Source organism: Mercenaria mercenaria, chromosome 10 (genome assembly GCF_021730395.1).
Source record: "Mercenaria mercenaria strain notata chromosome 10, MADL_Memer_1, whole genome shotgun sequence".
Taxonomy (NCBI): Eukaryota; Metazoa; Mollusca; class Bivalvia; order Venerida; family Veneridae; genus Mercenaria; species Mercenaria mercenaria.
In genome coordinates this window covers 7264492-7277787 of record NC_069370.1, presented here as the reverse complement: position 1 = coordinate 7277787, position 13296 = coordinate 7264492, and the positions used below count along the sequence as shown (strand labels likewise).

Here is a 13296-nt window from a genome sequence, read left to right as displayed (position 1 = left end):
CAAGTATTGCTTCATTACTATCTCTACCCTGAACATATTTTAAAAAATGACATTTCATGTATTTACTAAATACGTCAGAGTTTGACCACCCGGATTTTGTCATTGTTCCATCTGCTCCAGGAGTTTTGCCATCTAAGAGGTTGTCTAAAAACCTTTCACCTGGGAAAACAAAATACGGCGGTATTTGTACCCCTAGTGCATTACCACACCCAATTATTGTTACAGTTTTGGAGCGTTCAGCCATCACAGCTTGAGCTTTGCAATTTGAACCTGCAATGACATTAGGTGGCTTGTATTCAGTGTTTATCCCCTTTTCATCTATGTTGTAAATGTTTTGTGGTTTACTCTTTAAGTCATACTTTGACATAATACTTTCAAGTTCATCGAAATAATTCTTCACAGAGGTTTCATTTGCACATTTGGCCCTCTGTTCAGAGAGACTTGAAGGCTTAACAAGTTTAAGTTCTGGCCACCTTTTCATGAAATCATAGAACCATTGCAGAGAAAATGGTTTATCGGGGGTTCGTTTACCAAGCGAAACGGCATATTCAGTTGCCAACCCGATGACTTCAGCTCTGGTGTAGCCATACCCAACCTCAGCGTAACTTTTCAAGTGTCTGCAAAGCCTTGCCTCCTGTTCAAGACTCAAAACTGGTTCTGGTCCTGATTTTGTTGTGTCAAGTGAAATCCTGTTATCCACTCTGTCTCTGAGAGTTGTAATGGGAATTTGTGCAGCTTTATACACTGATACATTAGAGGTCTTCACCAAATTGTAAGCAGAGACCAGACTAGTGGATGAGTAATTCTTCTGAACCCTTTTTCTTACAGATGGTGTCAACTGAAATAATTCATTATACAGCAAATTTACTTTTTTTTTGTAACGCATATGGCCTATTTGCGCTGAGCATATACCAAACAGTTGAAAGTAAAATTAGTCACGTCATCAATGATTCTAACAGCAGCCACAGTTTTATTTTAGGATTTAAGGATTTATAACAGTTTTTATGCATGTTCGTAAGTTGCATTAGTATTTATAGCAATAAAATGAATGTTTCAGATAAATTTGAATATTTCTTACCTTGACACGGAGCATTGTTTCAATTTGTTTATTTTCGTAAAAGCAGACGCAATGTTTACATCAACAAGTGTTTACTTTCGGTAATTACGTCGCGTGCGGAGGTCACAGTTCATTTCTTAAAACAGCTCGAGAATACATGTATGTCGAGAACACATTTAAATCTTATGCAAAATATAGATAGAGGGGGAGGAAGGGGTAAGGGGTAGAAAAGGGGTGTGGGTGGGGAAGGTCGAAGGGGAAATAGAACAAGGATTAATATACAAAGGGAATACTACGCTCCTGAAACACAGTTACACTACAGCGTAAACCATAATAGACTATAGTGCTGAAAATGAGGTCTCAAGATTTCATTGTTTATATGAAATAAAGAAGGAATTTAATTGGTATAGTGTAGCCTATGCTGTATAGTATGAATAATAATTATTTCAAGAGAATGAAAAAATACTTGTAACAATTGTAATGAGATATTTTTTATTTAAAGTCGGTTTAAACAAACATTTTAACATCACTTAGCATAACAGTTAATATCCGGGGCAAAACAAAACACACACGCGAGCGCACGCGTGCGCACGCACGAGCACATGCACACACAGAGCAAACAAGCAGAAATAATCAGCATAGTTGGGTACCGCCCATGGACAGCCGGCGGCCAATAATATGCTGGGTACGGTAACTAACTCATAGTAAAAGCACAGGGCGATGGAGTTAGGAGGGGAGAGAGGAAAGATAAGCCAACAACAAACAAGACAATTTACGAAACATTATACGAGACAGACAAAAAAACAAATTGACAAGAGCTGTCTCCATAGGATGACACATGCCCCCGATGGCACCTTGAATGAATAGTTATGGCCGATGTTAGAGTTTAGGACCTTTGACCTACGGACCTGGGTCTTGCGCGCGACACGTCGTCTTACTGTGCCACACATTCATGCGTAGTTATTTTAAAATCCATGCATGAATGACAAAGATATGGACCGGACATGCCCATCATTGCACTATCATGAAATATGACCTTTAACGTCTAAAGCGTGACCTTGACTTTTGAGCTACGGACCTGGGTCTTGCGCGCGACACGTCGTCTTACTGTGGTACACATTCATGCCCAATAATTTTAAAATCCATGCATGAATGACAAAGATATGGACCGGACACGCCCATCAATGCACTATCATGAAATATGACCTTTAACGTCTAAGTGTGACCTTGACCTTTGAGCTACGGACCTGGGTCTTGCGCGCGACATGTCGTCTTACTGTGCCACACATTTATGCGTAGATACTTGAAAATCCATCCATGGATGACAAAGATATGGACCGGACACGCCCATCAATGCACTATCATGAAAAATGACCTTTAACGTCTAAGTGTGACCTTGACCTTTGAGTTACGGACCTGGGTCTTGCGCGGGACACGTCGTCTTACTGTGGTACAAATTCATGCCGAGTTATTTGAAAATCCATCCATGGATGACAAAGATATGGACCGGACACGCCCATCAATGCACTATCATGAAAAATGACCTTTAACGTCTAAGTGTGACCTTGACCTTTGAGCTACGGACCTGGGTCTTGCGCGCGACACGTCGTCTTACTGTGGTACACATTTATGCCAAGTTATTTGAAAATCCATCCATGGATGACAAAGATATGGACCGGACACGAAAATTGCGGACAGACCGACAGACAGACGGACAGACGGTTAAAAACTATATGTCTCCCTTCGGGGGCATAAAAATAGGGGTACCGCCTTGGAATGGTCAGTAACCTATATAAAGGTAACTGGGTTTAAGCGCGTTTAGGGCATAATAAGATCAAGTAAAATAACGAAAAGCATTGTACCTTCATTTTATTTTCGTTAACCCCTTGAATTGATTTAGATATTGTGTCTAAATATTTTTAAGTTTTATTCATTAATAGAATACTAAAATATTGACAAAAACCATTTCCGCTCGTTTAGTCCGCCATTTTATCTAAAAAAATATTTTTGATGAGTTTGCTATTGCTTGATATCCAAACTAATCTACGTAAATATTTGTCATCTCCATAAAAACTACTTGCCATGTCATCGTCACGTTAGGCCGAAGGTCAAACTGTCGATTGTTATATTTTTCAGTTCCCATGCGCTTTTTGAATTATAATTACAACACCTTCCAATTATAAAAGTATTGGTAGTATGATTACATTATAAATGCAGCTAAGACATTTCAGGCAACAGAAGTCTTTAAAGTTAACCTTTTCTTAGATGTCAGACAAGCTGATGATTCATATAACACTCGAGGAATTTATTTTTAAAGTGGGGATGCTGTGGTTTTCGAATCACTCCAACAAAGACTGAGGTGGAAGAAGGTTCCTCTCAATGCACTGTTCCACTGAAGGATGGAACCCTGCAAAGAACCACGGTCATCTGAGTGGCTTCCTCAGATAATGAATGCTAAAACCAAGCGAGCATTTCGATGCTACATCGGTGAGTGGCAAGTGCACAACCCATTCACTTAGTCAACATGGCGTCAGACGAAGGTACTTTTGGATTTATTTTCTGATTAAGTGAATTGTTTACGCATCCTTCACACGACCGTATGGTGGTGGCACTGCGATGGTGAAACGCGACAGCATGATCAACCGAACCTTGCGTCAACAATATCAGCAATAGCAAACAGTAAGACTCTTTTCTTTCAGTGTTAAGCGTTCTTACATTTCGATCTTTTTAGATCGTTCAGTGCGGCAATTATGTTGTAAAAGTAGATCTGTTGTTGTTGTTTTTCATTTTTAACATTTCAGCTTGGATTGTTCCAATACCCCATTGTCATCGATGTGGATGCCCCTTGGATATGGTGCTTCCTGTTTAATTTTGCCTTTTGACAGTTTCTACGATATGCAGGCTCTTTTACCTCAGATGCCCTTCTCTAAGTTCCAGTTTGTTAGCCGATTGTTTTAACTTTGGACCATTTTGTCGTGCAGAGCAGTCTGTGCAGTTTCCACTTTTTTATATTTTTAATGAAAACGATTTACAGTAAATGTCTACAACCCCTTACATCCTTTTGAAAGAAAGACCTTTGCTATCTTTGTTATTAATATATCCTTTTTTTCAGTCTTCCGTTCATGTTTACTACGTGTGTTATTCCGCATATAACTTCACAGTATGATTTCAAGGTTAACTGATATAGGTAAGATTTGCAAACTGATACCCAATTCTATCAATAAATTGCACATTTGCCAAGTCTATTTATATTAGCCAAGGTTAAGGCATGATATATTCTTAGGTATTTGATTTCACGGCTAGCATTTAACAAAGTGTTTATTTTGCAAGACTTTTAAATTACGATAAAAAAAATTCAATGACATGTATTAACAAAGAAATGTATATTTTGTTTGAAATAACTCGTTAAGGTGCTCTTGTAGTTTTCGAAAATTAATCTTGATGAAAAATAATTGATTCAATGGTATCAATAGCGCCACCTTCAATAACAAGGTAGATAACACCAGTACCACCGAAATTTTTTTAGTAAGAACAGGTATACTTTTGCTTTAATTAATTAATTAATTTATTTATTTATTTATTTTTTGGATTAGAACAATATTTAGCAAAAGGTAAAACAATATGTGTAGCTTTTTTAATTCTAAATTAATTTACCTGTTTTATCTAACTGATTGATTTTTCTGGATCATTTAAGGTATAGGTCCATGTTTCGGAGAAAAAAGTTCGAACGTCATCAGATCATAGAAAGAAAGCATTGTTTTGTACATGAAAATTTAACAGCATATAAAACATTTATATTATTTTACAAAACCATTGTCAATTTACGCATATATTTATTGAATTCCGGAAAGGGACTGCTTGAAGGGGCCACATTTCTGGACAGTTCCGCGCCTTTAAAAACTCACCATTTTTAAAAAGCTCTTGCATGTCTTCGTTTTGATGCATTTGCAACATCGTGCGAGAGTTTAAACTTTACATAAGTAGGTAATACATCGTTTTTGACAATTGTTTACATTTATTTCTTTACAAATGGCTTTCTTATTTACAGGGGGACAACTCATTTTGAAAAATTTTAGTATCCAACTCTGTGGGACAGAACAGTAAAACATGTATTGGACAGATAAGTTGTGCATCAAGATGCTGTTCATTTACTAAAAAATCTGTTGTTTTGTGATATACTGCTAAACCTTAAAGTAATATTTGACCTTCCTATTTCCTATTATTTGCAATATAACATGGTCAAACTTTAGTTTAATTCCTTAACTCATTTCTAACCTTTTGAAATATGAGAATATTTTTACAAGAAGCGATCGGGATATTTCTGCTTTTTAGCTCACCTGAGCAATGCTCAGGTGAGTTTTTCTGATCGCTCGATGTCCGGCGTCCGGCGTCTGTCTGTCGTCTGTCGTCTGTCTGTCAACATTTAGCTTGTGTATGCGATAGAGACTGTATTTTTCAACTGATCTTCATGAAAATTGGTCAGAATGATTATCTTGATGAAATCTAGGCCGAGTTCAAAAATGGGTCATCTGGGGTCAAAAACTAGGTCACTAGGTCAAATCAAAGAAAAACCTTGTGTATGCGATAGAGGCTGTATTTTTCAATTAATCTTCATGAATTTTGGTCAGAATGATAACCTTGATGAATTCTAGGCAGAGTTTGAAAATGGGTTATCTGGGGTTAAAAACTAGGTCACTAGGTCAAATCAAAGAAAAACCTTGTGTATGCGATAGAGGCTGTATTTTTTAAATAATCTTCATGAATTTTGGTCAGAATGATAACCTTGATAAAATCTAGGCCGAGTTTGAAAATGGGTTACCTGGGGTCAAAAACTAAGTCACTAGGTCAAATCAAAGAAAAACCTTGTGTACGCGATAGAGGCTGTATTTTTCAATTAATCTTCATGAATTTTGGTCAGAATGATTATCTTGATGAAATCTAGGCCGAATTCGAAAACGGGTCATCTGGGTTCAAAAACTAGGTCACTAGGTCAAATCAAAGAAAAACCTTGTGTATGCGATAGAGGCTGTATTTTTCAATTAATCTTCATGAATTTTGGTCAGAATGATTACCTTGATGACATCTAAACCGAGTGCGAAAACGGGTCATCTGGGGTCAAAAACTAGGTCACTAGGTCAAATCAAAGAAAAACCTTGTGTATGCGATAGAGGCTGTATTTTTCAATTAATCTTCATGAATTTTGGTCAGAATGAGTGCCTTTATGAAATCTAGGTCAAGTTCGAATATGGGTCCTCTGGGGTCGAAAAGTAGGTCACTAGGTCAATTCAAAGGAAAAGCTTGTATATGCGATAGAGGCTGTATTTTTCAATTGATCTTCCTGAAATTAAGTCCAAAATGATAACCTTAATGAAATCTAGGCTGAGTTTGAAAATGGGTCATCTTGAGTCAAAAAGTAGGTCACTAGGTCAAATCATAGAAAAACCTTGTGTATGCGATAGAGGCTGTATTTTTCAATTGATCTTCATGAAATTTGGTCAGAATGATAGTCTTGATGTAATCTAGGTCAAGTTCGAATATGGGTCTCGTACTCTGGGGTCAAAAATAAGGTCACAGGTCGAATCAAAGATAATACTTATTTATACTCAAGATTTTTTGCTCCAATTTTAATGATAATTTGTCAGAATATTTTTTTCCATGAAATCACTAGGTCAAACATATTTACACTGTTATGGTGTGTTATGGTGTGTTTCTCAGGTGAGCGACCTAGGGCCATCTTGGCCCTCTTGTTTAATTACTTTATACGCGTGTGAAACACAAATATGTGATCGGGTGGCGTCCACTTAAGTTGTCCGCCTTCTGACTAGAGTAGTTCTTATCAAATGTTTGCCAAACGTAGTCAACATACTTACTGGCATTAATATCGGCCAAGTTTGATAATAAGCAGGATAATACCCGTAGCTGTTGAGTTGAGTTTTGGCCCTTTAATTACAAAATATTCGAAAATTTACAGTGTTCGCTCTCTAACTAAGTCTTGACCAGCTTGTATCAAGACAAACCATATCTGTTTTCCTTCTTTGAAATCCACGGACGGCATTGTAGAACAGATAATGTCACCTAAGTTTATATGATTATGATGGTGAAAGATATTTCGTAGGTAAGTCGCATCGCCGCCAAAATGTTGTTATGTATGATATAATCTGATACAAACTCGCCAATGCTTTACTTTTATTTCGACTTTGCTATCTACAACAACACAGAAGAAGGACTTTCAATTCGACAAAGAAAAACTTGTTTCTTGCATATTTTTTAAATACTTTCATCCTTTTAAATTTAGATTAACATTTCATTTCAGTCTCCAGTTGACACCTGATGGAGGAAACTCAAGCTGTAACAATGCTTCAAAGACCAAATATAAAACCATTGCAACTAAATCGTTTATCTAATGGCCATTTAAATGATAACGGAGGTCATACTTTTAACAACAAAGACCAGAATCACAACGCAAACACACTGAAAACAAATCGTGTCCTAAACATTGACATGGCTGAATGCTCAGTCAGACCAAACTGTAAAAGTAAGTTTTATTTTGTAATTGTGTGCATTTGCTTTAAGGCTTTGATTTTCAGCAACCAATTTTGCCTAACACATCTATCAGTTTAACAGATTCGAGACAAAACAAAAACAGACAAAAAGCAAGTAACAAGACTGGTTTAAGTGTTTAACATTAACACAATAAACTTCCAATGAGGTACAAACAACAGGAACAAAAATGCTCGAGTATAATCATCATGGCGGAAAAAGAAACGTTTGAAAACGTTTAGCAAACCATATATGCAAATTCTTTCCTACACGTCACCACATTCCCTGATTGAAATACATGTCATTCCAAAGTAGAATTTACCATTTATTTCGACTTCCTTTACCTCATGCAGATAATATAACCACTGATAATTTTGTCCTTTAAAGATTTAAGTTATCAAAACAACCAAACAAACAATAAAGAATTTAATATATCAAATTTCTCATGTCCAACTGTTGAAACAAACCCCATATGCATTATCAAATCATTGTGGTATATGTTAGATCTGTCTCAAATTCTTTAATTTATTTCATGTATAGCTCAGTATAGGAATTATTGTATGTATATTTTTATTTAGATTACAGTAACAGCAACAACAGAAACAAAAACAGAACGCTCAGGCGTTCAAGAAGAACACAGCCAGCTGATGAAGAAAGTCCATCTAAAATACAGCCGAAAGAACAGAATGAAACCGAAAGTGAAGAATCGAAGTCAATCGGGAATGTTAAGAGTGAGGGAAATGAAAACATGAACCGTGTACAACGGGAAAGCATAGGTAATTGAAAAGATATTTTAACATTTTGCAATGGTATACTTAGATAGATACCTGCATCCTGTATGACAGTGGCCAAATGTTAGTTGTACTTATATTACATTAACTGTATGTTAACATATTACTAAAATGGTTAAAAGAATTCACTGATTTGCTTTTCTATGATTTTAAAGGTAATAAAGACTATTATTCTCTTTTTACAACAAATTTGAGTGCTTTGTGATTTTGAGTATATTACCACGTTATGTGTTGTTTACATTAACAAAAGGTTGCAAAGATGTTGTTATTCTCAACTCAGAGGAAGATACTGAAGCTGTTTTTGAACTTCGTAAACAGTTGCTGGATCTTGACATTCCAGAGCTGACGGTTGACATTTTTGATAATATTCATCTTGGAAAAAATGAAATGGAGAGCATAAGGTTGGTAAGTCAAGAATATACAACGGCCTTAGTGTATGAAACACACAATTTTTGCCAAAATGAAATCAGATGTCATCAAGCTGATATTCTATATACATATGCTTTGAAAACAAATATAAAAGTTATACCTGTTTGGGCAGAAAACTCGTTGCCTCGCTTTACTGGCATTAAAGGAATACAATTAGGGAAGAAGATGTCAGTATTTTCTGATCAAGTAAAAGGTCTGGTCATGGCTGGGAGGAAGCAGTTAGTGTTTTAGAGACCTGAAAAATTAGAACTTATTTTTTCAACTTAAAAACAATCTAGATTCTAGTTACTAATTTAGCAAAGAATATTTAATGTGTATTGTTGAAAATGTTTTCTTCTGCGGAAACTCCCCTATACATCAAAAAAAAAAAAAAAAAAAAAAATGGGGAAGGGAATAACGAGTAAGTAGGGGGAAAGAAAATTACAAGAAAGTATGGACGCTGCATGAATGATTTTAATCATGAAGATATTGCTTAGTTAATTTAAATTCAATATATTGAAAAAGCTTTCACATGTAATGGGGAAAGTAACTGCTATTTTATGAAAAACAAAACTATCTTATACATTGACATTTCATTTACCAGAAATGTGACGTGTAGACGTGTTTTTCTTCCATGAAACATGTTTCTAAATATAATATGCATATTTCATATTTAATCAGTAGGCAATGTTTTCACTTTCAATTACTAAATATCGAGGAATATATTTCTTGCAATAAATTTCATCTGTCTATCAACATAAAAGTCTGCTGAATTTGTGATTTTGCGGAATGCGATCCTTATTGAATTCGTGGAATGCAATCTTATTCTATTGAATTCGCGGAATGGGATTCTTATTCTGTTGAATTCGCGGAATGTGATCCTTATTCTATTGAATTCGCGGAATGCGCTCCTTATTCTATTGAATTCGCGTAATGCGATCCTTTTTCTATTGAATTCGCGGAATGCGATCCTTATTCTATTGAATTCGCGGAATGTGATCCTTTTTCTATCGTACTCGCGTTATCCTTATTTAATCTACATACAAATGCTTAATGTACAGCAGGGACATGTTGTTTAAAAGGCTCTCATTTAAACTTGAAAGCTGAAATTAAAATATTGGATCTTTTTAAGGACTGACAAGTAAATATTCTAGCAAAGCAAGTTCAGTCTATTATATTTCTCCTAAATTTAAATAAATGCTTATAATCCTTACCACCACTGATATTGATAACTCCGGGTCATAGAATAAATTTCTATTGTCACATCATCAAACAAGTAGGAAAATGATATAAAATGCTTTCCTTTCTCCTCATATTTTCAACTAAAAGATTATTTTCTTTTTTTAAGTATTGCAAAACAGTTTAAAAAACATTTATGCAGTGTATGGGGGATGGGGTGGGGAACATCTGGTTCTTGTATCCCGAAGCGTGCTCGTCGCGAACCAGGCATTTGGAAGAACAAGAAGTTGTCTCCCTTGAGACTTCACTTGTTTTTTCTTGACTAATATCGGGAACAATTCTTGCGGCATAATCTGTTCTGCAATCATGTTTCTTTTTTGTCGTCTCGTTGCGTATAAATTAACAATATACATAATGTATATGCTTTTAAGGAGAGGATTTTTGTCTGTTCAGAAATATGAATTAGCTACAGTCTGTCAAACTGACAACAAAATTTACATCAATTTGTACAGCTGCTTGGAGAACGACAATTGATGTTTTTCTTCGATTCTCTTGCTTTGGATCTCTGCTATTAAACGTTTTGACTATTTTGACACTTGATACATACATTTTTATGTATATCCTTACATTCACTAGCACATATTTTTTTCCGTGTATTTTTTATGATTTATTAGTTTGTTTATAACTTATGTGGTGTAAATCGATATATATGTTGTCGCATTATGTGTACCGTAAGCTTTTCTAATGTGTATCTTGCATATTTTGCGAACACGCTGAAAAATTATAGCTCAAAAATATTTGCACAGCTTTGGATCTGCGAAAAAATAAAAGAAATACCAATTATTTTATATCTAATAATTGTTATGGTTATTCAGCAGCTTTTGTCTCTAATACAAGTTTATTTTTGTTAATAATTAAAATGTTTGCATTATCTTGTAAAATCTAATTTAACACGCTAACAATGCTATACTTATCATTATATTGTGAAAGGTTGGTTGATGCCTCAATGTAATTACTGCTAACAGAATAATTTTACATTAATTTACATTTTTATTTGTCCAATTGTGCTGAATGTTATGTACGTAAAAGAATCTCATGTTGAACTTCAGAAGATGTGTTCAGTCGATATCTAGCATTTTTATATTTCAGTATTTATTTTTACATATATTTGTATGGTTTATTTTACACTTGTTATGTTTTATTTATAAATCAATTTTGCAAACTGTTAAGGTAGTGGACCCGCAATGACAATCGGCAATTTTCGTTCGTTTACGTATTCTCCAGTGAAAGTTCGGCATTCTGCGGTTCTAATGAAAATGATTTTGTAACATGATGTAGGAATGCAAAAAATGCATTACGATGATATACGGAAATTGCCGATTGTCACTACAGATCAGTTACCTTAAATAAAACAATTTTGTAAAACATGATAACACTTATATGACAGATTTTCGTATGATGTACAGGTTTGAATGTCTTATACCATACACAGATTTATCCTACCCTCATACTAGATATAGAACAAATTCGATCTGCCTGATAAACTTTGCTTTACCTGGTCAGTGTCAAGATATCACTTTAACGAGAACTTTTTAAATCACATATGTCATCAAAACTTGCATTGAAACCGTCACCACTGTATTGGAAATGTATGAACTTCGAAAATGAGTGGTCAAATCATAAGTTTTTATCCAGAGACAAAAAAGTTATTGTTATTTTTCACTTTTACAACACTTAAGCTGGAAATTTTGAAAACACCCTTTTTCTGAATTTTTCATTGAAACCATTTAAATTGTATTGATAATGTTCTAAGAAAATAAGTAGTAATTTATCCAGAAACAAAAAACTTTTTGCATTTTTTCAGCTTTATCCACAAATTTAATTGCACTTGCAAACGTTATACAAGACGTCAGTCTGCACTCTGAACAGTTCTTTTCAACACCTTTTTTCCCAATTTTCTGAGCAGGTAGGATAAAAAGAATATTAGATTACTGTCTGAAAAATCTAAATTTATTAGGCTCGTCTACGAAAACATATAAGGCTCGACAGAGCCTCGCCTAATATATTTTCTTCAACACGCTTAATAAATTTGAATTTATCAGACAATTACATTATATTCTCTATTTTCAAATGAATAACACATGTTATGTTTTATTTCAAATTTTGACCTAGTTACAAAGTTTTTATGAATTCGTTCACTTCATGTATAACCTTAAATGCAACGCAATATTAGTTGTTTGCTGATGTTGTTACAAACTCAATACACAGTCTATTTGTATTACTGTTTATTCTTTTTCATAATTGTTGTTTATATACTTTGATAGCAAATGCAATATTTAAAATGTTATAAACTCAAGTTGTTTTGGAAAATAAAATATTAAACTGTTACAGTTCGTTTTCGTAAACATGATGTTTGTAAACATTAAAGATTGCGTTTGGTAACCTAATCTCAGGGTTCCATATTTTAGTGTGTCTTGTATAAGAAAAACAAAACGTAATCAAAAAGTAGAAAGGTCATTTTGTAAGTAGAGAAATATTGGTTTGAAAACATGTAAGCACGGATGACTTAGTAATCGAACTGTAGTTTGTTTCTGTTCTTACCTTAGTTTCTATTTTATTTCGTGGTCAGTTTTCAACTTTATTCCTTATATGCCATTCAACATTAACCTACAAATTCAACATGGAAGTTCGGGCGTACACGACATAATAGCACGGGGGCCATGCACTCCCCACGCCGCACCCCCTCCCCCTTCCCCCCCCCCCCTAGACTTTCTTTCATAGGTACCAAATTGTTCGTCAGGACCAACTCTTTCAAAATAAAAAATGTTCCCATGAAAAAACTCTTTTGAACTATATATGATTTCACTGTTTTGAAAAGGACGACCATATAGATGATAATCAGTCACATCTTTGTCAGTTTTAGTGATAAAACAATAAAAATGGTGTCAAAATGGAGCTAGGACATTGACCTTTAAATAGCAGGATTTAATAGCAAACTCGGTTTGACTGAGTCTGTTCATGAGAGGTAATGGAATGTGCAACACCTCTTACGCCCCCTAGCACCTGTTTAAGCGGAACTCTATTACACGTACATGTATGTTTAATGGAATCCATGATCCCAAAGGACCAGAAAATACAACAACACTGAATCCAAGTAGGGGGAGACATTTTACAGCCGCCACACGGCACTTAAAGATTGCTGTTGTGATAGTTAATAAAATCTGTAAAAAGATCAAAACACAATTCTCAAATTTATGTATCATCTTCGACCGCAGAATAACCCACAACTGACTAGAAACGTAGATATAGCAAATATATTAC

At 34.9% G+C, this 13296-nt stretch overlaps 1 protein-coding gene across 5 annotated transcripts; it reads left to right on the top strand.

Annotated features, from left to right (window-relative positions):
- The first annotated feature begins 4492 nt into the window (after nt 1-4492).
- LOC123559980 (uncharacterized) lies at nt 4493-12363 on the top strand. Of its 5 annotated transcripts, none has more exons than XM_045352166.2 (4): nt 4493-4592; nt 7371-7592; nt 8176-8373; nt 8639-12363. In XM_045352166.2, exons 2-4 carry the CDS (start codon nt 7388-7390, stop codon nt 9046-9048), a joined length of 813 nt encoding a protein of 270 aa, XP_045208101.1. In that variant the 5' UTR covers nt 4493-4592; nt 7371-7387; the 3' UTR covers nt 9049-12363. The 5 variants fall into 5 exon arrangements, with proteins under 5 accessions (XP_045208101.1, XP_045208102.1, XP_053408190.1 ...); XM_045352167.2 differs by having other exon boundaries at nt 4582-4668; XM_053552215.1 differs by lacking the exon at nt 4493-4592 and adding an exon at nt 5110-5250.
- The last annotated feature ends 933 nt before the right edge of the window (nt 12364-13296 follow it).